This window comes from Indicator indicator, chromosome 25, assembly GCF_027791375.1.
Source record: "Indicator indicator isolate 239-I01 chromosome 25, UM_Iind_1.1, whole genome shotgun sequence".
In the NCBI taxonomy this organism is placed as follows: domain Eukaryota; kingdom Metazoa; phylum Chordata; class Aves; order Piciformes; family Indicatoridae; genus Indicator; species Indicator indicator.
In genome coordinates, this window is record NC_072034.1 from 6,887,007 (window position 1) to 6,912,819 (window position 25,813).

Sequence of the window (25,813 nt, forward strand, 5' to 3'; positions counted from 1 at the left end):
AAGATTATATCTTTGCATCCCCAGAAAGAATCTGAAACTCTGATTTTTCCATCAGAGCAGCTTGAGTAAAATTAATTTCTGTTTGATCTTGCATATTCTGGCCTTCAGCCAAAGCATGTCTCTATAGTTTGAGAAACTTGAAGAATGAACATGAGTATAATTTTGAAAGCTAGAGAATGTGGGAGGAAATTTCAGTAATTCTGAAGCTCTTAGTGTTAAAACATAGCTAGTAATGTGCAGTAGGATTTTTTTTTCTTAGGTTCTTTTGATAAATTCTAACCCTAGAGCTCAAGAGTTGTCTATATTCAAAGGGCAACCGTTAGTATTTTCTTCTTGTTAGCGGAGGACTTTGAGTACTGATGTCCCTGTGAAGTAAGCTAGGGTAATCTAAATTTAAATGTCTCAGTGAAGTTCCTGCAATTTGCAAATGCTTCCAGAAATCCAGATCAATAGGAAACAGAAAGGTGTCTCCTTACAGGCAGCACAGCCCTTGGGCAGTATCAAGCTCTGAGCACACTATTCCTAAACTGTATCCTGAACTATGCTATTGTCTGGCTTAAAGGAAAGGTTGCATGCCTACTTGACACCTTGAGAGTAATACCACAGACAGATGGAGTGCTCAGATGGTTGTGTTTAAATTAACTGCAGTTCAAATCTATTTCTAAACAGCGATTAGAGCCCAAGATAAATCTAGTACTTCAAAGTGACTCCAAAGCAAGTCACTTGATAAGCTTTCAGGATCAAACACCACTGACTTCTGGGAAAGCCTTAGCTACAAATACTGAAGATATTTCCCATTTCCACTTTGCAAATGGGCAATAACTCAACAGTGAAGTTTCCTAGGAAAAAAACGACGATTCCTTTAAATGCAATCAAGTATTTTTTTCAACTTGACTAATACATTACAGTTGCCAGTGCTGAAGAGTGGGATTCTGTGACACAGGCAAGAGGATGGGACTGAAATGGCTTCTTGCTAGATCAGCTGAGAAAATGTACAGCTCAAGCAGTAACTTAAGTATTTAAGTTTTGACATTTCTGAAGGCTTCCAAAATTTGCATTCCATAAGGAGAGTAAGCTTTTATTCAGTTAGAAGGCTGACAGCTATTTGGACACCTGTCAATGAAGAAAAGTAAAACTCCACAACAGTTAACAAGAAAGCCTACCTGAAAAACAAATTTCTTAGAAGCTTAGCATGGCTTGTTTTGGTCCTTTCTGCTTGACAGCTTCATAACTGGCACAATGAATGCAACTTTACAGACCACAGTTGGTTTGTATATGTAAAAGTTGTGAACATTATGGAAATTAACTGCAGGGGGGAAACCCAATTTCTATAAATTATGCCACAAGTAATTGCAGTATAAGAAAAGAGATACATTGATGACCTTATCAAAGAAGCATATGCAAGTATTAAAAAGGTGATAGGAAAACACTTTACCAGTGTACGTTTGTATGCTTCAGGAGGCCTACTAAGGTAAAAGCCAAAGCTTTATTACAAAGAGGAAAGAAGAATAAGCACTGATAACACTTAAACAGCTGAGCAGTGCAATAGTCAATTGATCTTACCAAATAGTTGATCTACAAGTAGGTATCATCATAAAGCTCATTCCATAAAGGGAAGGATTTAATACAAAGGCATAAACCAGGGCAAACTATGGATAAATACAGCTCAGGAAATGAAAAAATATATTGGTAAAAGTAATTGAATATTTTAAGTATGGAGTCAGTAGGAAAAGTGTATTTGAGGAGGGGAAAAAAAGGAAAAAAACCCCAAACCAAACAAACAAAAAACACCAAAAGGAGAAATTAAGGATGGCCTGTACTTTTTTTTTTTCTTGGTAGAAGAGTCTTGTCCTATGCTGTTTCAGGCAGAATAAGGGGATCAGTTAAAGTTCAGTGGAATAGAATATCATGTACTGATCAGATTTAATCCCCACCATAACTCAACAAAACACTTATTCGAAACACCTCACCCAGTGTTTTTTACTCACAGATTTAAAGATAATATGTGACTGTGTCCATCAGGATTGAGTCTGCAACATCTTGAAATGACAGAGTATGATAAGAGAAGTAATTGCCTCATCAAGGCTTTAGGTCAAGGTGCATCTTGATTGAAGTACAAATTGACAGGATGAATAGTCTTTTATGCAGACAGTGGTAGAGGTGCAATCTTTCACCTCTCCTATTTGGAGCCACTGCTTGTTTAAGTAGAAAAGAATGGGAGAGAAAAAGTTGACTCAGGTAGAAGATGCATTATGTTACTTAACAGAAACCACAGCTAGGTTGTTTTGCAGGTAACCTAGATCCAACAGACCAACAGACACTTGTGAACAAAAGAAATAAGAGAAAACAGAAGGTATGCTAAAAACCAAGTAGACATAATGGGAACCACAGCAATTTTTGACTGTGATACAAAAACAAGCTATAGGCAAAACAAGCATCTTCACATTGCATGGCAGTAAGGTGTGAACAGACAAGGTGTCCAAAAACAAATAGTGCAATACACCAGTGAGACAGCATGAAGAAGATTTAGGTGTTGATATTCTACAGTTTAAAACTGATCTATGAGTCTTCCACTGAAATTTTGTTTCCACCTTAATAGTTGGATGTGAAAGCTGGAAACCTACCAAAGGTACAGACAGACGTCTAAAAGCTTTTGAAAGTAAATGCCTTGGGGAAATAGTAGGTATTAAATGGAATGAATTTATAACAAATACTGAGATTCATCAGGGAGTTGAACAAGACTTAATCTCCTAAATTATCCAGAAATGAAGATGGAAATATCTAGGATATGTGGTAAGAATGAACCCAGATCTGATGCCAGACTGTCTGCCATGGCAGGAATGCCTTCAGGCTGACTGTAGAAGATGTAAAAGGGGCTGACCAAAAGAATTCCTCCATTGAAAAGTGCTTAGAGATGGAAACATTAAGAGTAACTTCACAAAGTGGGGGACAGTCAAAGAGAAAGCCAGATGGACAACAATCAGTGGAGTCTCAAATATGTTTGAAGCACTCTTGCCAGTGTAGGAAAAAAATGTGAGTTGAAATGGCACCAAAGGTTTTCATCTAATATTTTACATCTATTAGGAGCTGTGAAAACTTGGCAGACCTATAAAATGATTTGGGGACTTCTATCAGCACCACTCCAGGCCTAATGACTCGAAGGAGCATATTTTAATCCCAGAGTCCAAGCTCTATCTGTCACTGGAAACTGGCAGCTGCAGTAAACTCTGTAATTTATGTAAACTCAGCACCACCCACAAGTTTCTAAGATCAACACACAAAGTGGTTTCTGCCGGTATGAGGGAGAAAACCACCAGGTTGTCTTCCTGCATCCGGGTGGAGGAAGTCAGTGATTGTCTGCTTGTAATAATAAGAGAAGGCATGTCTGCCAGGGCCTTTTCTTCAAGCAGAGTGTCTTGGCTTCTGACCCAGCCAGTGAACTGCTGTTCTTAATTAGCCTGTGCCTTGACTATATTAACATCCTGGCATCTTGCTGTCTGGGATTTGTAGTCAGGCATGCAGTTCCTCAGTGTAACCCACATATATCTCTGGAACTGTGTCACCTGTGCTGTTGTTCTGGTGTCATCCTACATGACCACATCTGGCTGTTCCCAAAAAGTCTCTCAGTGACCACATTTGGCTGTTCCCAGAAAGTCGTCTTCCATGATATGCTCACCTGGCCCCCGAAAGGCCCCTTAGCTGGGTTGCAGTGTTTGAAGGCTCATGTTGCCTGTCTGCTGCTAGCTGCCTTACATCAAGCAGTGCTCCACTGTGCAAGCCCCACTTTACAGCTGCTGATTAGAGGCCTCTTTCCTACTGTATCTGTTTTATCGGGTTTTATTTCCTTGATTTGTAACTAAAATTGATTGAGTTCAATTTTTGAAAGGGGGAGAGGGCTTCACTGGTGTTCAGACATCTGGACTGCTGGGTAGTGAGTTAAAAACCTATGTAGTGTGTCTTCTGGTTGTTCCTAAATCCAAAGCATGACTGGGATTCGGTGGCCTGGGCAGAGGCATCCTGTGCTGTTCTGCTCAGCAGGCTCCTGCCTGGCCTCCAGCTATCCCCTTGGCAGGGAGAAAGCCTCATTAGCAACACCTGCCAGCCTCGGGAAGATATCTGATAAACCTTAGACTGTCTCAAATGGTGTTGGCAACTGCACTGTACCCAGAATGTGTTAGTTACAAAAGGGTTGTACTTCCCAAAGAGAAGGGTTTAAATCAGGATTTGGTTGTTTGACTCCCGGTCTCTTTGGAATATAAGCCTCAAGACAGGTTTTTAAAAGACAAAATCACCTGAGTTTCTGATTTCCAGTACAGATGAGTGATATTTCTTATATTGTGACTTGATTCTCTCAATGACTTTTGCTTTAGTTAAAAGTTACTGTGACCAGTGTCTACTTGATTGCTTCAAATGTTCTTGCAGAGCCATGGTAGTAAAATAAGATCTTTCAAATAATGAAAACCAGAAACTTTTGTGTTTTGTTTTGTGGTTTTTTTCTGCCGCGGTGTTGGCTGTACTGACGGAAAGTCATTGATTTCCTTTTGAAACTGTTTCTGAATTGCATCCTTGATGCTGCCCATCTCTTCTTTCTTTAGAAGCAGCTTGTTTCACATACCTGGTTTATGCCATGTGCATTTTTTTATCCTTTATCTGTAGTTTGTTAGATAAATCTGTATAATTTTGTCACAAGCCAGGTAAATACATCAAGGGTAGTCACTGAAGTAACCAGGAACCAACAATGCAGAATGTGGTGTGACAAAAGGTTATATAAAATGGGTCATGCAGCGTTAGGAATACTTCTTCTTGTGTGCAGCACGTTTTTACTGAGGTATTCAGTCTTGAGAAGAGTTTAAGGTGTGTCTTGTTAATGGATCCTATCAAAACAGAATGTAGGAGATGAAAAGCTGTTACAAGGAAGGTCCTGATGGAGCTGACCTGCTGTGGATTTTTGTCTTTTGAAGCTAAGTTATCTCTGTGAAAAGAATCTCATCCTGTGGTGGTAATTTAATCAGTCAGAGCAATGGCAGTATAAAGGCATAGCTTATGTATGGAAAATATTGTATTATGTGGTAGATATTTGTTTCAGTGTTTGAAATCTTCTGAGGAGAATTGTAATATTTTGGCAGGAGCTCAAAGTTCTCTTTCCTACAAGGAACAGGTTTGGTGGTGTTTTTTTTTCTCTAACGTGTCATTTTGAGGTTACATGGTAACATCTGTCAGAGCTATGCTAACCTCTGTCATCCAGCTGTTATAATTGTGGTATTTTCCTTCCTTTTCCTTCTCTTTCCTCTCCTTTATGCTTTCCCTATCTCCTCCCTCTGAAGGAAAAGAAAAACCCAACCAACCAAAACAAAACCAAAAAACAACAAACCAACAAAACCTATCTCCTTTTATACTGAAACTTCAGGTGGAATGAAGTGGTTATAAAAGCATCTGTCAACACAGGAATAGTTTGCCAAGCTAAGTATTTGGGTTGGAAGTCATGCCTTCCCAACTGCTTGAAAACAGGAAGTATCTCTGTTAAGTGATGGATAACTCTACTTTGCTGAGAGGAAGAAAAGGCTTCTTTTTTCTTCTTTGCCTCTTTTTTCTTTTTCTTTTTTCTTTTTCTTTCTTTTTTTTTTTTTTTGCCTCTGGGCTAACAAATGAGTTCTCCAGTTGTTCCATGTATGTAAAGACTCCTAGAGAAATGTGTATATGGGTGCACACGTCTCTGTGTGCATATGTGTGTGTGAATATACAAACTAAAAAAAAAAAAAAAAAAATCAACCTCAAAACCAACTTTGTACATGATCAGTCCCTGTCAGAAGCCAGCCCAGGCACATCTTATCCCAGTGATTCCTGTAAAGCTCTCAAAATCTGTCAGAAACAGCCTTCGGGATTGCAACGGCTCCTGGGTGATTAATTGCCAAAAAGAGTCTGATTCCAGGTTCCATTACATGTAATTGTTATCTTTTTCTAAAAGGGGTTCTTTTATTAAACAGCCCCCCCCAAAAAAAGTCAAAAAAAGAGGGAAAAAAAAAAAAGAACTGGCATTCCTGAGGTTTTGCACCTCTTAGACAGGAGCATGGAGGACTCTCTTATGTAAACATACACCAAAGAGGGTGTGTTATGTTGTTTATTAGCTGATGATTGATTCCCCCCCCCCCCTTTCAGTTAATTTTAACTTTACTAAAAATAATTTAATTATAAATGGGGGAGGAAGAAGCACATAGCATTTAGAGAAGAGGGGAAGGGGAGTTCTAGGGCCTTCTCCACATCAAAACCTCTCTGCACTACCCAGCAAGCCCAGCAAGTGGCAAAGGACTAGATTGCCCCTGCTCCTTACTAAAATTGCAGGAAAACATCCCCAAATTGAGACATCGTCTGTCCACCATTGTGTTAAGACTGATTGGACATGAGGAGAGAACAAGATCTGATGTCTGAAAACCACCTTGCAAAGGAAGCCAGCGCCGCAGCTGTGAGCTGAGACTCTGCCAGTCAATGCAGGTGCAAGGAGGGGACAGTGTAGCTGCAGCCCAACAAGCAGAGAAAGGACAGTTGAGTGCTGGTTTTTGCAGTTTGTGCCTTGAAACCATGTGTTTAAGTGTCCCAAAGGTATGGACAGATTGTGGAGAATCTGCTAAACTGCTTCATTCATTTCCTTCATTATAAGACCATCCTCACCAAGCAGAGAGTAGCAGAGCCTGATTGCCTCTTGGTGCCTCCATGTCTTTGAATACATGCAAGAGGCTTGATCTGGAGCCAAATGTCTGTGGTGCCAAACCGGAGTATCTGGAATCTAATCAGTAGGGTTGCTTGGAGTTGCACTATTTTAACTGTGTTAAAAATCTTCTGTGTTACTGACAGGTTTAGACTTTTATAGATGGAGGCCTGGGCAAAGCTTGGCTCCCAGTGAATGCTGCACTAATTTGTGCCAACTGGCCAATTTAACTGTTAGAGATATCAGGGAAGAAAGGCATGGAGATACTGGTTCTGCAGCTGCAGAGTATCTGCCTGCAGATGTTTCTGCCAGGAGAAGTGATTGAAGCTTGGTTTCCTGAGATATTTTAATCCTATCTGAACAAAACCACATAAAAAACGTGCTCTGGTATTGTCTGCATGGGCCAAGGAGCACATTGTTCCTCACAGTTATGTTTACACGGTCTTGTTGCTGCAGCGAAACAAGCCTCCTCAAGTCTTCTTTCTCCACGATTCCCCTTGAATTAGCTATATTAATCAATCTCTCAGTGGCAGGACTGGGATCTGCAGTGGCTGGGACAATGATGCTGCTCTCATTTAAAAAATGGGGAAATGTAGCTGCATCCAGCTTTGTGCAGATTTGGAAGTAGAACTCTGTTTCTTTGCAGGGTTTTTCTCCTTTTGCATCCCCAAGCAGTTTCTTTAGATGGTGGAGAGTTGGTGACCCTGGCTGCCATCTGGTGTGGGAAGGACCATTGGAGGTGAGCTTGAGAGAAGGCAGGAGAGCAGAGCAGCCTCTTCCCTGAACTGTATAGGCAAGATAAGGCAGCTGAACAATCACTTGGCGCTGCATGGTGGCCCCAAAGGCACAGGCACAGCTACTTCCAGCCTGGGGCAGCCCAAAATCCCATGGCTTGGCAGTGAGGTGAGGGCTGTGGTGCAGATGCCAGACTTCAGGCAGCACCGTGGGTGCTGGGGCATACAAGCCAGCCGTTTGGTGAGCACTGTGTGATGGTAATGTGGTGGTAGTGGTTAGGGACTCTGCCCAGAGTGGGACCTCATCCATGGCTGACAGCAGATGTCAGGGGAAGGAAATGAAATCAAAAGTGGTTCTGAATGCCTTGGCCAAGTGGAGGCTCAGTATGCTTTCCCATCAACTCTGGAAAGTTTTGCTTCCTTGAAACACTTTTAGCATTGCTTATTTATAACTTATTTATTTAAGTAATGCTCATATCTGCTTAAAATAACCACCATAAGGGAAATGTTTGAGTGGCTGTGAAACATGCAGAAGCAGAGTATGTCACTCAAGCAAGTCATACCCGTGGTTCCTCTTGAGTCAAGGCAGTTCTTCCCCTGAGTTTCATTTTATAAGGAAAGATGAATTTGTTGTTTTTCTGCATGCTAGAACTGTAGGATGAACTCTGTTTCGCTGTGAGAGTGGTCATAGCGATAGCTGAAGGTGTTAGCTATTCTTGGTAGCCAACAAAGAGAGGAGTTCCAGGAGATACATTGAATTCCATGGAAAAGTCAATGAGATGAACTGGAAATTAGTAAAAATTAGTGGTTGAGGGAAAGGAATTAACTGATGGCAGTAGACCTGGAGGATAAGCAGAGTAAGCAGATGAATCCTGCACAAGCAGGAGCATTTGGCTGCTTAGCCGCGAAGGACAGATTATTGCATTCTTATTTTTCAGATGATTAACTCTCTGTATCGCTTCTCCTTGGACTCGGACATTATGAACTGTCTCCCTGATGAAGTTTGCTGTTTGTCAGCGTATCGAATCGTGTTTGCTCTCTGCCTTGAATTAGCGCTCAGGCTAATGCCTGACTAAAACGTTGCCGCTGTGCTCGCTGCCACTCCAGAGCACACATTCTTCCCGAACACCTGCTGTCAAACCTATCATGCCTTTTCTTGTCAACTTGCACAATGCTCCAGGTCTTGAGCAAGACTGACATGACAGAAGGGTTCTACAGCCTGATTTTTGGAGACCTATGTGGAAGCTGAAGTCTTTGCACAGGGACTGATGATAGGAGACTGCAACCTTTTGTAAAAGCAAATTTCCAATGATATCTAATAAAGTTATGTTTGTGAATGTGGATTTTGGCGTAGTGGTTGCACTACAGGCTGAAGAAGCAAACTGCTCCACCCTGAGAGGAATTGTAAGTGTTGTGTAACGACAACAGGGAGTAATCTGCACAGATCTTGGGAGAAGTACAAGGGTGGTGACCAGCAAACAAGTCATCAAAGAGGGGAACTGGTTAGAGATGTTGGCATGTGCTGATGGTGGTGACAGACGTTGGCACAGCAGGAGGAAGGTGGGGAGAAGGAAGAGTGTGAGGAAAGGGGCTCTTGGCAAGAAAAAAGCAGTATCGCTTGACTCGGGAGCCTGTAATTACACGACTGCAGCCTTGTGACACAGCAAATAAGCGTGTCACCTGAAACAGAGGAAGCTGAGGTTGCCTCCTGAGGCAACCCATGCCAGATGGAGGGGGAATAAAAACTTTATAGAAGAATAAAACTTAGCTCTCCACTGGACTGTGGGCTTTAAGTCCTTAATAGTGACACTCTAAATCTGTCTTTTCCCCTCAGTACCTTCTCATTTTGGTAGCTATTCCATGGCTGCAAAAAGCCTCCAGTAGCCTGTCTAGCAAACAGGATGGATGAGTTTCCTGTACAGGAAGCTTTCAAAGATTTTAAAACACTGAGCACTTCCTGGTCTGTTGTGTTGGAAGCATGACTTGCTCTGGCACAGAGTGGGAATGAACATACCGGGCACCAAGGTGAGCCTGAAAGCGTAGGAGAAGCACCTTTATGGGAGCTGATTTCACTCCTGCAAGAGATAAATGTGATGGCACCAGAAAACCCTTTCATGGTTTTAACAAACTCACTTCTTTAGCCTTTTACCTTAATACTTTCCATGTTTGCATTTGTCCCAACATGGGCAGAAACATTGAAAGGATCTCACAAATAGTTTTGCTTGCACAGACTGCAGGAGGAATGAGCATGACTGACTTTAAAATGCTTGAGATACGTTCAGACACTGTAGTGGTGAAAGTAAAAATATTTGCATTGCCAAATTAGATTACAAGAGACAGAGCAGCTCTCATGTTCAGGAGCCTGTGTAAGTAGGGACCGCAACCAGGGCTCATAAACTGCAATTGTGAATTTAAATTGGAAGGAATTAATTGCAAAGGAAACAGATTGTTCTGTTTCTATTTCCAGTCTTCTCGTTTTCATCTGTGGTCCAATCCCAGTGGACTCCAAAGGCAGGATTAAACTTTTAGTTGCTTTTTTTAGGTCCTGCATTAAAAGAAATGTATTTGCTTGAAAGGAAATGTCTTAAATTTGGTACAAAAATCTGTTGCTGCTTGTGGAGATTGATTGCAGCAGAGAACATGCAGTAACATTGGTTCTCCAGATTACCTGCTGAACATATTTGCTTTCAATATGCTGTTTACTGGACGTCTTATGTTTTGCTATGCAGCCTACAATTTGGTAATGAAATTTTTGTCAGTTTGCCACTTTTTTTTTTATTATATGTATTTTTTCTAATGTCAAGTTAACTTTTGCACTGTTTATGTATGACGTTTTGTTATAAGATCTGATTAAGAGTTACTTTGATGAGTTAGGCATGGCTGGAGAAGTACATCAGTAGGAGGAAAATTAGCAAAGCCCTAAGGTTAATTCTAGTCCATTCTTAACAGGAACCACAAATATTTACCTGGCTTTACGTATCTAAGTTTTCTTTCATTAAATAATTATCTTCATAATTGCACCCAAAATACACATTTTTGAACAAGCTATCTCTTTCAGGGATATATTTTGAAGTATATTTTAATGACCAAAGAACTAGAGCATTTCTTTTTGAAAAGGGAGCAGTTTTTAATTAAAATGTGTTTTGGCTATTGATGATACTATGTGCTATATTATCCCTCTTTTCTAGTGCTCCCCTGAAGAATATTTATCTGTGTACGACTAGGAACTTCCAGTGCATGTGCACTTCGACCCCTTTCATAAGTGTTGTGGTAACAACCAAAAAAATCATATAAACTTGCAAAAGAATTGCTTAATAGTATGAAGGATTCTGGTTTCTACCAAAACCCCAATTACTTAATTTTGTGCCCTTCCTGGCCTACATAAATTATGCAACCCTCACATCTCAACATCAGTGAATTATGTAGCTCTGCACACACATCAATTAATTTTGGCCCCATCAACTTCCCACCTTCTGTGTGCTCTTAGCCTCAAATCAGTTCTGCATCTTCCAGCCGCGAGCGGTTAATTTTGTACTCCCGGCAGCTCATATCTGCCTGAACCTGCAGCCCAGCTTCAACTCTTCACCCTCCCCCACCTGCCTCTCTTCCTGCATGGCCAAGCCACTGCCTTCTCCTGCTGAATTCCTCCTCCAGCCCAGGTGCCTTCACCTCCTGCCTCACCAATCGGTCAGTGCCAGATCCCAGTGCATTCCACAGGTAGCGGTGCTAGTCCAAAGGTGACCTTGGTGTTCCTACCACTCTCCTTGCAAATTTCAAGTGCAGATTGCAAGGCTGAAGCTCCATCTTCTGGAATGGCCTGTGAAAGTTGTGGTGTGCTTGGAGCAACCACCACCAAAACCCTTTTTGTGTAGAAGCCTGCATCATGCAACGCTCCACAGAGAAGAGAAATCGGTTCTAGGTCTGTAAGAAAAGTGGCATTGAGGAAAAAGGTGGTGCCAGCATCCATCAAACTCAGTGCTGCCGGCAGCAGCAGAACTATGCATGAGCTGGGCCTTGGTCTTAAAGCTGACACCACTGCTGCAGGTGTCCACATCAAATACCACAGCAGGCTTCTCTAAGCAATTCAGAAAGAGCTTGTTTTCCTGCAGAGGAAACTTTGGTGTGCAAAAATATCAAGAGGGGTATCTTGTTCCCTTATTGCTAACCTCTACGTGCAGCTCAATTCTGAGTTCTGAAATATTTTGGCTGAAGAGGAAAAATATCACCATGAGAAGTATGTGCAGAGAACAAAAGCCTGAGAGAGCAACACAATGTCCTGCAAGTGAGAATAGCCTCAACTTGCCATTGCTCTCTGATTGCCTTCAGACCAATGAGCATCAAAGCAGCTCTGCAGCCCACCTACACTGGGGATTTGTCTTCCAGTAACACAGAATGGGTCAAGGCAGGCCCCTTCCTCACTCTCTCCTGCTTTTAGTTCCTCAGGAGCATAGAGGGGAGGAGGCTGGTGCCTTGCCAAAGGGACAAAGGTGGTGACAGCAGAGTGGGGAGCAATGGGGCTGTGCCCAGGGTCACTCATTTCCCATCTGGTTGGACTGTTGGGAGGGCTGGTGGAGACCAGCTCTGAGTTCAATCTGCTTTTCTCTTGGGGGGGGATGGGAGGGGGGAGGGCGGAGGGAGGGCTGGAGGGAATCTGACTCCTCTCTCAAGTGAGGTTACAGAATATTTTCTCTCCTCTCTTTTTATCTGTGTCTATTTAAGCAGCAAGCCCTGCAGAGACTAACTTGTGCTTTTTTTGTACAGTTCCCAGCACATCTGGCCGTCTTGGATAAGGTCCCTAGGCTTGATTGTAGCAGAAAGTAATGATAGCGTGTTTAAAACTTAGGCCTCCAGCTCTGACTATATATAAAACACAAAGCATTTGGGACGAACTGGAGGAAATACAATTTTTATTAATGGAGCTAAAAACATATATTCACTCTTTTACATCTGCAGTTGTGCTTTGCAAGCATGGCTGCTCCATTGTGTTAGAAGACTGAACCACAGAACTGAAAACCAATGCAACACAGGGGAGTGCTTGCTCTGAACAGACTGGCATCAAGCTTTTTTTCTTGTCCCACTTGCACAACAGCCATGGTCACTCAGCAGTGTGAAGCTAAGCTTGCTCTAGAAAACATTCTAATTAGCTAAGCGTCCTGATGAAACCTGCCTTGATTTAAGAGGTACACACCATACTCATGTGAATATTTCTTGTGTCTTCTAAATAATAGAATTAGCTATGGGCACTTCCTTAAGAGCATGCAGAACACAATTGCGATATAATTCCTCTCCCTCCAAGCCTCGTCTTGAAACATGCAAATTTCTCTTTCAAGTATGTTGGCAAATCCGTGGCAATATCCTGATACACACATGATTTAGACATTGAATTACATGCTGGTTGAGTTATCATCAGCGGGATGAGTTCTTTTGCTGAATATGTCAAGAGTTTTGTGGCAAGTAGCACAGTCTGCTGAGGAAATACAAGTGGCTGGCTTGCTTCTTGTTCTCTTGGCCAGTGGTGGGGGACAGGGTATCAGCCTGGATGTGATGGACCTTTAGTCTTCCCAGTACAGCCTGCCTTATGTAGCTCCGTGCAACACACCGTAGTGCCCTGCTCTTTCTGCTGAGCGTTTCCATGTTCTGTTTTAAAAATAACAAGACATCTCTTAACATTCAGGATACAGTTTTCCACTCTGAAGCACCACAACAGTCTTTTTAAAGCAACTCTAGGAAGGGTGTTAGCTTGATCAATGCTGTGCAGGAAGGAAAGCTCTTTCCTACTATTTTTTCAGCATGACTTTCACTGACATGATCAGGCTGGGAAAAGACTTATTGGCAGACAGCCCAGGACAGCCATGCAGTATCTCTAGTCATCTGGAACTCAAGCTACTCTGCCCAAGGGAGAACCATAACATAAAAACAATTTAGGTTACATGCTGAATCTTACAAACATTGTTCAGTTTTTTAAAAATAGTTTAAATACTACTTATATGCATTTGCTATGCACAGGTTAGTTTATTCTTTCAAATGTCAAGTAAGAAAGGCTGGGAAGGTTTTTACTTTTTTCCTGTAGATGGTTTTCAAAACTCTTGGAGATATTTAGAAATTGAGGGAAGCGAGCTTCCTCTTCTCTCAAAAATTTAAGACCTTAGCTTCTCCTATGTGTTGGCTGTGATTATTTTATATATAGATAATGTTTCTTTTTTGACCCATTCAGGAAGCATAGAGTCACAGAAATATTGATTGGAGCAGCCTTCCAGAGGTCCCCCTCCCACCCAACACGAAACCATCACCAGCTCAGGGAAGGCTTGGCTTCATTTGGCTGAGCTGCAAAACCCCTGAGGACAGAATTTCCACAGCCTGCCTGATGACCTGCCCAAGGCTGTGCTTCTGTTCTAGAGACTTCTGCCTCCTCTCCAGTCTGAACCCTCCACATTGCTCTTTGTGGCCGTTTTCCCCTCATGTTGCCTGTGACTGCTTCCCAGAGTTTGCACTGTCACCATCTCACCTCCCCAGTGTATCTATAACCTATGTAACCCTGGGAAGCCAAAGTGCAAGGATCAATCTCGGTGTGTGAAACTGCACAGTGGGGGCCTTAGCTTGTAGCTGTATTAGCCTGTTGAATTTTCAGTTGTATTGGGACATGAAAAGGAAAACCCAGAGTTTTCCCAACAGTTCCAAGCTGGTGCTAGAATGTATTAACCACAGTGCTTTTGCAAGCCTGTGGGGTTTTCTCTCTCTTTTTGAAGCTGAGCATCTCTGGTCTTGGTCTGTTGCTACCTTGTTTTGTGTAAAAGAACTCTCAGAGGAATCTCTCTTCTGTAAGCATATGCAGCTCTAATCATTTGGGATAAAACAATATGAATCCAGAATGTAAGCTTCACTTCAAAAATGTTTTTTCTCCACTGTCTCAATTGAAGATTTGAATTTGGAATGTGTCTATTGCCAGTTGTTCTTTTGCTAAGTCCTAACATTCCAGAACACCTTGCAACAAGCTGGAAATTATGATTTTTCAGAAGGTGGTTATGATTCTTTTATGATTCCTTTATTCCATGAACTGGTATTTGTCTGGCTGAGTAGCTTTACGCTCTTTGCAGTGACTGATCCATCATAGCATAGAGTAGCCCTCTTGCACATAGCTTGATTATTTTTCTGCAGCTTGCTTTTGCTGACATTGTTGGTTATTTGGCTGTGTCGTCGTTTTTAATTGAGTTGTGGTTTTTACTTTCATTATGTGATGTGCCATATGCTGCAACTTTTCCTGTGGTGCCTTCCTTGCAGGCCTTGCTGAGACCAGGACGAATAGACAGAATTATCTACGTGCCGTTGCCAGATGCAGCCACTCGTGGGGAGATCTTCAAGCTTCAGTTTCGGTCCATGCCAGTCAGTGAAGAAGTCTCTGTAGCAGAGCTCGTTCAGCACACACAGAATTACTCAGGAGCAGAGGTAAAACTTTTTGAATGGTAATGGCCGTGGGATCAATGCACAAAACTTTTGTTTCTAAGTTGAAATCCTGCAGTTCTTGAGTCTTCCCAAAGTGGTGGTGAATTCTGAAAGTTTGAGAGGTTTCTGTGAGCCATAGTACGATCACAAGTGGCCTCATGAAGGATACACTGCCAGGAGGAGTGGAGGGATATGTGGGCAAATGCCCCTGGACTGCTCAGACAGTTCACCTGGGTGTCCCCACATTCCTGGATATCTTTTGCGTTTAAGATTGTGACCTCAGATGGAGGGAAGAGAGACAAAGTTACGACAGCATAGGGGAATTGCAAGGGAAGTCACTGGTCACTTTGAAGCTCATATTTTCCTATTCCATATAATTAAGACCTCACAGCAGCACTTATTGTTCTAGCTTGTTGCTATTAGTTAGTCAGCTTCTGACAGTGGACGCTAGACAATTATTTCCTGTCCTGGGTGGAAGGAGAAGCTTTTTCAGATGCTGCTGCCTGGCAGTTATAATAAGCATTGGTACGTTAATGGTCACCACTGCTCCCTGAGTATTATTCATGTCAGTGTCTCATGAAAGAATATTTCATTCTTTCCTCATTTTGATTAGTTGAAAGTAATTATATTACTTCAGAAATTCAAAGAATGTTATTAAGGTTGCCAAATTGAGCTCTTAAAAGGTATGAAATACCAGAATTAAAATTTCCACCTTTCTGTAGCCAGTCCTAGTGTATGCGTTATCACACCATCTTTAATTACAGTCACCTTCCACTTTTTCCATAGCAGAGTGGAAAATGTGACGTGCTTGCCTCTGTTCCCTCATCTTCCTGTGTGCTCTTTGCAAGGGCAGGGAAATCAGCTAAACATTTGTCCTGGTCCAAAAGGGATGGTGGCTGTGGACTACTGGTGTGAAATCCTATAATGCTGAAGGCCCTTCTTGACTGACTGGTCATTGGATATGCTCCCGGGCAAGACTTGCTCGTTTAACTATCACTTAAATGCTGGCATGATGTAAAATGCTGCTTACCAGTAACCTCTGGTTGATGAGGACAGTGCTGTGAGTGCTCCAAGCCCAAGGGATGGGGTCAGTCCTTGCCATACGCAGCAGCAGTGTCTGGGCTATCTTCCAGGCTCATTCCGGGAAGTTGTGTCAACGGCGGACACCAAAGTGAAACCCACAAGAGCTTTCCTTCTCCACAGCACAGGACAAACTGTGCTCTGGGAAGGAATGAATGAAAGCTGCATAGTGAGCAAAGCTGGTTTGTGTAGAGCATCTTTTTGCTGCACAGCTTGGGATCTCATAATGAAAAAAAAGCCAATAATGTAAAGGATTGCAGGTTTTAATGTTGGTCTGGAAAACTGTCACAGCTCCATTGCCTCCAGTCTTTGAAGCAGTGTCTTGAAAAGGTACCATGTTTTTACCTGGATGTCAGTATCTGAAGGGGTCCTACAAGAAAGCTGGGGAGGGACTTTTTAGGATATCAGGTAGTGATAGGACTAGGGGGAATGGAATAAAGCTGGAAGTGGGGAGATTCAGGCTGGACGTGAGGAAGAAGTTCTTCACCATGAGAGTGGTGAGAGCCTGGAATGGGTTGTGCAGAGAGGTGGTTGAGGCCCCATCCCTGGAGGTGTTTAAGGCCAGGCTGGATGAGGCTCTGGCCAGCCTGATGTAGTGTGAGGTGTCCCTGCCCATGGCAGGGGGGTTGGAACTAGATGATCCTTGTGGTCTCTTCCAACCCTGACTGATTCTATGATTCTATATGATTTTTGTTGCCCTGGGAAAATTAATCCGAGTTACAATCTTCCAAAAAAATAAACATATACTCTGTTGTGTATGGAAACTGTCTTCTTACCAGGCAACAACTGTAATGCTTGTGTTTCTGAAATTCCAAGCATATGGGGATTTCCTTTGGATCTGGATCAGCTGGGGCTTTAGCGGTGAATTCATGTGCCTGGTTGATAATGAGACGCAAATGTCTTGGTGCTGGCTTTGTACAGAACCAAAAATAACTTAATGGGTCAATGAGTGCAGCAACAGACTAGTTGCAGGGGAAAAAAAGCCTGCCTGTTTCTAATACAGCATTTCTAGTGAATTTGGTTCTTTTGCACCATTCAAGGAATTCTAATAACTGGGATGTAAAGAGTAAATACAAAAAAAGCCTCAGTCAGTGTTCCTTGGAAGAATGTATAAAAAGTCCTGACAGTTGGCACGCACAGCGGCCAGTTTCATTAAAGCCTTTTCTTCCCAGTGTCTCCAGCTTCCCAGCTTTACAAATAGTTTCCGCTGCTGAATGGCAAGTTCCCATTCCACTGTTCTGCCCTTTGTTTAGAAAAAGAAATGGAAAATGCTTGGGGTTGTGACTAGAAGATGCTGTGTGAATAGGGAGCTGCGTGTAACGATGCGTTGAATCATCTCGACATGAGCTGAATAAACAGCAAGTAAAGTGGGTAGTTCAGTGTGCATCTGGCGTCCAGCTTGGCCTTTTTTCAGATCAGGTATCTCTTTGCCTGGCACCACTTATGACCAGTTATTTCTGTTCACCTGCTGGATGTATGGTTCTCTTAATGAGTACCTTTGAGGATGTATCAAAATCCCACTGTTAGACGTGAGGGAAGATAATTTATGAGGGTGAATTACAATTCCCATCTCTCGTGTGTAAGTGAAGATTAATGTAGAAAAGAAAGTGCATTAGAGAAGCAATTTCTATACAGTTAGCCTTTATTATGCTAATTTTATAGATTAAACAAAGCCTCATTTTTCTAGAAATATTTGAGTCTGATCTTCATTTCCACACCCTTCTGAAGTGTAGTGCTCTGCGGTAGTGCTTGAGGCTTTTCTTCAGGCATGCTTCAGGATCTATAAATCAGGAAAGTAAGAAATTGTTCTTGGAAGTTTCTGAATAGCAAGGTTTGGCCTCAGAGCTGATGTTGACACCAAGATCATTCATTCCTCCCTCTAAGTCAACTTCTTTAGGTGCATCTCTGCCCTGAAGGCATCTACCACTTCCTAGGACCACCTCAACCTCTTTTTAGCTGCACTGGTGTGACTGAGCCAGTCACAGGGTAGGTCTGGACAGCTCTGCAGTAACCAGATGGCTCTGGTGAAGTTTCACTGGTGTGGAGGAGCACTCAGAGCTGCTCTTGTCTTTGCCTCCAGCTTATTTTCCCTAGGAAATTTCTGCTGAAGACAATGCCCAAGCAGCTGATGCCTGGCATAGTTCAGCAGGAGCCTGTGCTCTGATTGCTGGCACCTCCTTATGCTGTAGTGTTAGCAGGGAGCACTGGTAGGCACAGAGGAGAAATCTCTAGTCCAAGAAAGCAATAGAAGTGGTTAAAACAAACATTGTGCTGCATTGAAACCTTTATAAGGTTTGCTGTAGCATTCCTGCATTTTACTTTGGGCAAAATTGCAGGAAATCCAACTTTTTATAAATTGGTAACTTTTAAAAGTGGTTTTATATAGTTGAGATACCTTGATTTGGAGATTGTTCACTTTGATTGTAACTTCTGTCAAGAGCATTTTCATTTTATTCCTTCATGCTGAGAGGTTTCATCTGTTTGAATTCTTGCTGTGCTTTCTATAAAATATGATTAATAATTAAACATACAGAAGTATTTAAAAGCAGTGTTTTAAAATGCAAGCAGTGCGAGTTCCTTGGCTCTGATTTGTTTGCTTTCATGATGCTGGTACAGCCAGCTTGCTGTAGGAAAGATGGACTTTCTGCAAACTCAGATGCTCAGCTTTTCTGATTTGGGGTTCAGATGAGGTTTTCATTAATTATTGGCTGTTCTCTGCTGTAATAGAAAATCACTAAAGTAAGAGACCTTCTTTGATTATCTGAGCCCCAGTCAGATTATGGTTTTGTTAGAGTTTAGAAGGCAGTAGCAGACAGGGAGGTTTTAGGCAGAAACTGAAATCAAGTGTTGAGTTGGTTTGAGTTTGAGTAATGAAAAACTAAATATTCTGGACGTGATGACAATATTCTTAAGATAAGTGTGCTTGTAAAAGTAAGCTAATGAGACTGAGTGCTTTCAAACTGGTGGAAAGCAGGTCATGGTGAAAGCGGAGGCTGGCATTGTTTCTATGGTATTATCAGTTTCCATGCTTACAGGACACAGTAGTAAAGTGGGAATCTGGGAACCTGTAAATCTTTCACTGGTTCTTAGTCAAAGCAGACTAGTTAATGTAAAAAATATCTTTCTCACTTTGCAATAACTCTCAATGGGAATGCAGAAGATGGAGAGGAAAAAAAGCAAGCCAATGAATTTTGCTCTGGCTGAAATGAGAGCGTGTTTGATGCCAAAAAGTATCTTTGCAGCAGCACACTGAGACAAATCAGCTAAAACCTTTGACTCCTAAAATATGTATTCCAAAACATACACGTTTTTGTTTGCCAGATATTGACATATTTAAACTATGAACTTTAATAAAAAAGCACCCCAAACAACCAAAACCTCCCCAAACTCCTTTCTTATAGAGGAAGGTACCAACTACAAAAGAAGTGAGCAGCATGCTCTTCATTGCAGGTGTTCACGAGGGTAAAGAATCTTTTAAGAGGTTGGGAAAAGTTTACTCTGTAGTAAAGAGCATCAGCAGTAAAGGTGGTCTTAGATACATGGGGGAAAAAGGACATCCATCAAATTAGGATGTGTTATCTTTACATCTAATTTTGCATGGAGGAAAAGATCTTCCAAACCTAAGAGAAAAGCTTTCTGCTTGACATTTTAAAGGTAGTCGATCCAATCCTATATGGTAGCCTAAACAGAGACAGAGGCTTTTGGAAGTGAAGGTGTCAAAAAAAGAAAGAAAAGGAAGGAAAATAGTGGCAGTCATAAAATTATTTGTGTTGAAAGGGACCTTTAAAGATCATCTAGTCCAACCCCTCTGCAAGTTAGCAGGGAGATGTAAATCAGGTTGCTCAGAGTGCCATCGAATCTGACCTAGAATGTTTCCAGGGATGGGGCATCTACCAAATCTCTGGGCAACCTGGGCCAGTGTTTCACCACCCTCATTGTTTGTCTTTCATCCTTATAGCTAGTCTAAATCTCCCCTTTTTAGTGTATGTTCTTGTTACGCTTACATGCAGTGTGTTCAATTCCCATTGAATTTGGAGTTGTAAAGGTGCTCAACACATCATACTTTGGGACTGGGCACTCAGAATTTGTCCTTCTAAAATACCACCTAAAAATGCGTATGTGTCATCTGAAATGTGTGATTTGAAAATCGACATTGGTAGTTAAAGCATCTGTGGCTCAAATAACTGGCCTGACTGCTGGATGGCCTTCCCTTCTGAGAGTATTCTGCTTAGCTCCAGACCAGGGTATGATATTAGAAGGAAATGCAGTTTTCAAAGTGAGGAATGCCACAACATTGAAACCTAGCAAGATTAAGACCTCAGATGAACCTCTGAAGTTTCTCTTGGAAGGATGCACAGGATCTGTTAATTTATGTCACTCACTGAAATGTGAACATTTTTGTGTGGGTGGGTGAAGAAAAGAAGCTCAGCCTTCATCCAATATGGGTAATACGGGATCACCACCTTCCTACACACGTTTATCAGCGCCGAGGATGTGTTTGGCACAGGTGGCTGGAAGGTGAGGAAATACCTGGCATTCGGAATGTTTTCCACATGTCAGTGTTTGGGATAAAGGAGATGAGTCACCGGAAAGGAAATAACTAACTACACAGGACTTCCCATGGGATTTTGCTTACTGCTGGTCTCACAAGAACCTTGTACGTGCAGAATGTGCTTGGGCACATTGGGAAGGAGGGCAGTGGCCGTGTCTGGGTAGTCACTCATTGGCACGGTGGTGCCAAACCACCTTGAGTTTGTGACATTATGTCGCCTCTCCCCTTTGGAAAGCTCTGGCTCCCCTCATGTGTTTTTTGGAGATGGGGTGGGGGGGTCGTTGCCCCAAGTGGGCTAATTTTCATCACATCTTTTCTCAGCTGAGATCCAATAAAGTATTGACTGCATGCACAGCACAGCTGGCATCTGTCATGTTTATGCAAAACGTTAAAGTTTGGTGTACAGGAGAGTGTTTGCACTGAAATTTATGCCTGGCTAGCTCATCTGGGAAAGAACATTTTATCCTTCAGGGAGATAATGATTTGCTAATAGTTTAATCAAGCAGAGGAGATTTAATGCATCTTGCTGAAGGGACATTAGCGTTTCTGAAAAGGTCAGACCCATTAACAGCTCAGGAGGATACAGTCAAATCTGCTTCCCAAGTAACTCAAACAACAGTGATCCTCAGAGCAACTTGGGGAAAACACCAGAGGGAATTTGGATAAGCCCCTAAGTGAGCACTAAACAGTGGTGAGAGATGAAATTTAGTTGACTTCTCAAACCTGAGAGTTTCATCCTTCATACCTCTCAAATAGCATTTTGATTCCTTGAATGCTGAAGCAAGGTGCAGGAACCTTGCAGCTCATTTCAGTATGGTTTCTTTCTTCCTCCCTGTGTCTCCATTAACTATTGTCATGGTGTCATCCACCCAAGTTCTATAAATGACCAAGTTCTATAAATGTTTACTTTTGTCCTCCCTATGCCTTTGAATGGTTATTTCTGTTGGAGAAAGAACCTGCAACAGGACCATCACTTGTGTTGGGGGAAGCACTTGGCTGCTGATGGAGCTGCTCACTTCCCATGAGCTTTTATGAACCAGATACAGTTCATCAAAGCAGCCAATGCCATGAGAGATTCCAGCGTTTACTGGCAGCACTGACTGTGCTGATTGCTCCCTCCCCTGCCCTTGCCTTCCCTTTTCCATGTTACCTTATGCTCTGCTGTAGTGAGGCCACATCTGGAGTCCTGTGTCCAGTTCTGAGCTCCCCAGTTCAAGAGAGACAGGAATCTACTGGAAAGAGTCCAGCTGAGGCTACAAAGATGCTGAGGGAACTGGAAGATCTCTGTGAGGAGGAAAGGCTAAGACACCTGGAGCTGTTCAGCCTGGAGAACAGCCTGAGAGGGGATCTTCTTAATGTTGAGCAATATCTAAATGTTGGAGGGCAAGAGGAGGGGGCTGAGCTCTCTTCAGTGCTGTCCAGTGATAGGACAGAGGGCAACAGGCACAAATTGGAACCCAGGAAGTTCCACCTAAACATAAAGAAAAACTTTGAGGGTGCCAGAGCACTGGAGCAGGCTGTCCAGAGAGGTTGTGGAGTCCTCTGGGGAAATTCTAAACCTACCTAGGTTTGATCCTGGGCAGCCTGCTCTGGGTGACTGTGCTTTAGCATGGGGGGGACACAAGATGAACCCCAGAGGTCTCTTCCAACTTCCACCATGCTGGGATTCTGTGATACCTTGCTTGCAGCAGGGTTACCAAGAGCTCCTCTTTCTTGAGAGTGGCAGAGCAGACTGTTGCCAGCTCAGCAGGGGACTGTTGAGCTGTCACCAAACCACTGGCTTATAAAAAAGAAGGACCTAGACTGATACTCTCAGCTTCACTTGCCCTCAGCTCTTGCCTGTGGCTTTGCTGCTTTATTGTCCTGGGTTTGGCTGTAATTCCCAGCAATGGAAAAACATGTTGCTCTTTAAAAGCAGATGGGAATTCATTCCTGAAGGAAAAAATATGTCTCTTTAGGCTACTGCTATTGTTTTCTTTTAGTTTTATTTTTCGCCTGTGAGTTATTTCTAGCAACTTTTAATCTAATTCATTCTTCCTTTTTTTCTTTTTTTTTAATTCTTAATCAGAAAGCAGGGATTATTTTTTAGTGTCTTAAAGGACACACTTTCAACATACCAGTGATCCCAAACAGGGGCATACAATGTTCAGAGTAAAAATTGCATTTGCAATGATCAGGAAGGAACTGAAATGGTTTGTTTCTGCCTTTTGAAGGATTTTTATTTATGTATTACAACTGCTCATATCAGTTCAGAGTGATAGAATTTGCTTTTATGTTAAGAAAGATGAAAATAAAAAAAAAATTAAGCACTTTTTCCTCACTCCGATCTGTTTTTCTAATTTAAACCTGTAGTGCTGGCAGTTGATCTTATAAGTTATGATGTGTCTCAGGGTATGTGGTTAGAAGTGAGCTTGCTGATTGGAGTTTGACTCAACAGTACTCCCAAAGTATAAGACAAGGCATGCAAATAAGAAAAAGTAACTAAAAAATCATTGCCCTTCACAGAGAATCAATTCCTGTTCTTTGACTCTTATGCGGCAGCTTCAGCACCAGATCCTCTATGTATACAAGTCACCATAAAAACTGAATGTCTTAGTAAGTTAGCAAAAGATAGATCCTGTTTATTGTTTCATTTTTTCATGAAACTGCTGATTTATATCCCCTTTTTTCATAAACACAGGGAAAAGTAAATATTCTTACCTGGCCACTGCTGTTCTCATACCCTGAAGATTAGCCAGTGTCTGACTGTCCTAAATGCCTGTGACAGTTACTTTTAATTATGTACAATGTCTATCAAACCTCAGTGTTCAATTTATCTTTCTCTACATGTGTATACATTTTCCTCTTGGATATGCTAGGGATTTCAAAGGAGTTTCCCATGGAGGTGGCACTGAATCACAGTCTGGGGCAGCAGCCTGGCTAGGAGAGCTGCAGAGGACTCCCCACTTTTGCAGTCACATTTCCTTTTGGTCCTTAACAGAATCAGTCCTCCAAAAGCACAGGTAGTACAGAGATACCCAGAGTAGTTCTGATTATTATCTTCATTGGCAGTGGGAATATTTGAATGTTGCACCTGAAGGCTAACTCAGATAGGATGTTTATACCAGACAAAACCATACAGAGGAACACCTTGTGCTGACCTACTTGTATTTCTGGGACTGTGCCAGTTAAATTGCTGTCAAGGTGGAGGAAACGTTAATGAATGGCAGAGGAATAATAGAGACTAGGTATAAGGGCTTATTAATCTCCATGAATATTGTTTCTGTGAGTAAAGAATATATATTTTAATGACAACATAACTGTTTACTCTTCACTGAACTGCAAAGATTGGAGAGGTGTGTGTATGTCTGAATTAAAATATTTGAACACGTATTGGTATCTTTGTGTACCTATAGCATAGGACGTTTGCCTTTGGCAGGCATCAGCAAAATAGTTGGTTTTGATGCAAAAATTTGGAACCTAATAATGAGTAATAACATAACATCTAATAAGTGTGCCATTAGACTGTGACTATCCAGTATCCAGTTCTGGGCCCCTCAGTTCAAGAAGGACCTCAAGGAACTGCTTGGAAGAGTCCAGCACAGAACCACAAAGATGATTAAGGGAGTGGAGCATCTGCCTTCTGAGAAGGGTGGGTCTCTTCAGCCTGAACAAGAGGAGATTTGAGAGGTGACCTCATTGATGTTTATAAAGATGCTAAGGCAGTGTCTGAAGGACGGAGCCAGGCTCTTCTTAGTGATGTTCAATGATAGGACAAGGGGCAACAGGTGCAAGCTGGAGCAGAGGAGGTTCCACATGAACCTTTTTCCCTGTGAGAGGGACAGAGCCCTAGAGCAGGCTGCCCAGAGAAGTTGTGGAGTCTCCTTCTCTGGAGACATTCAAAACCCACCTGGATGTGTTCCTGTGTGACCTGCTCATCCTGCTCTGGTAGCAGGGTTGGACTAGATGATCTTTTGAGGTCCCTAACATTCTGTGATTCTGTGTGATACTGAATTTTAAACTTAAAAGCTGTCATTTGTATAGAATATGCACCAACTATTTTGCTTTCTCTTGTTATGGAAATACTATTGCATTTGTGTCAAGTAAATGTTGAGTTTGTTTTGGGAGGGATGATCATTACTCATGTAGTATTTGGAGTTTTTCCTTCTTAACAGTTTAATTGGGATATGCTTTAATATTTCCATCCCTAAAAATGCGAAGGATCCACAAGCTTACACACTTGTCATCTCATTAAGTTATTTGAGTTTGAAAAGACCCTTTGTTGTATTCCTTTCCAAGAGGTTTTGGTATGGATAACTTTATTTTTCTAAGTGAAATTTGTATAGGGGAAAGAAAATAGTTGAAATATCTGCTTTTGTTTTGCTTGCCTTTCCATGAATTTTAGCAACAACGTTTTTGGAGTTGGAGGCTTTTAGGTGAGATCAAGCTGCTCAGCAGGAATTCTGAAACAGTTTGAGAAGTTGCTAGGAATTGAGATAGTCACTGATGCCAGATGTGGGAACAGGGAAGCTTCAAGGACTTGCAGCCAAGCCTACGTTGTCTAACAGGGATGGTTTCATTCTTGCCCAAGTAACTTCTGTTTCCGCAGCGTGCCTGGGTACTGGCTGTTCATGAGCAGGAGAGCAGCAGTCCCATTGAAGAAGGCACTTTACTGGGAGCTTCCTTTCTGTTCTGTATTGGAATCCTAAAAAAGCTTTTGCATTGGCACAAAACTTTGGTCTTAGCATTCAAACGCTTGCCTTGAGGAGAAGCTGTCAAATAGCACTTCTTTGCACTACTGAGAAGCTGGTGGGTGCATGCACTACTGTTGCTCACATTTTTGTCTATCGAAAGTTGGAAGTTGTTATTTCCAAGTCATCTTTTATGGTTTCCCTTAAATACATATGGAAATACATAAAGCTTTTAGAGATTGCCTTTGGCAAAAGGATTAGATGGTTATTGGCAGATGGAAACGGCACAGTGCAGATGGAAACTCTGCAGCAAATGATTAGCTGTGTTAGAAGCAATTCCATGGGCTGTTTTGCTTTTTAATTAAACTTTTCCAAGCTATTGCCTACTTCTCAGATTAATCTTTTTGTTTCCTGTCTTTGAGTGATGGAGACATCAAGGATGGTTGGGTAGAAAAAAAAACAAACCTTTTTCAGGTCTTAGCTTCTGTAACTTGTCCATGGCATTGCGTGTATAGAACTGAGCTATTGGATCTGGGTTGACCACTTGCAGTGGAAGAAAACAGAGCAAAACCCAAGATGACTGCAATTGCTAATTGGTCTTGACATCGCCATTGTCAAGGGAGGAGAACCAAGA

At 42.0% G+C, this 25,813-nt stretch overlaps 1 protein-coding gene across 1 annotated transcript in view; it reads left to right on the top strand.

Annotated features, from left to right (window-relative positions):
* Positions 1-25,813, top strand: part of SPATA5 (spermatogenesis associated 5) — a 189,108-nt gene that overhangs the window by 135,448 nt on the left and 27,847 nt on the right. Inside the window, 1 exon segment of the mRNA XM_054392228.1 lies at positions 14,716-14,880. Coding sequence (XP_054248203.1) covers positions 14,716-14,880 — 165 coding nt within the window.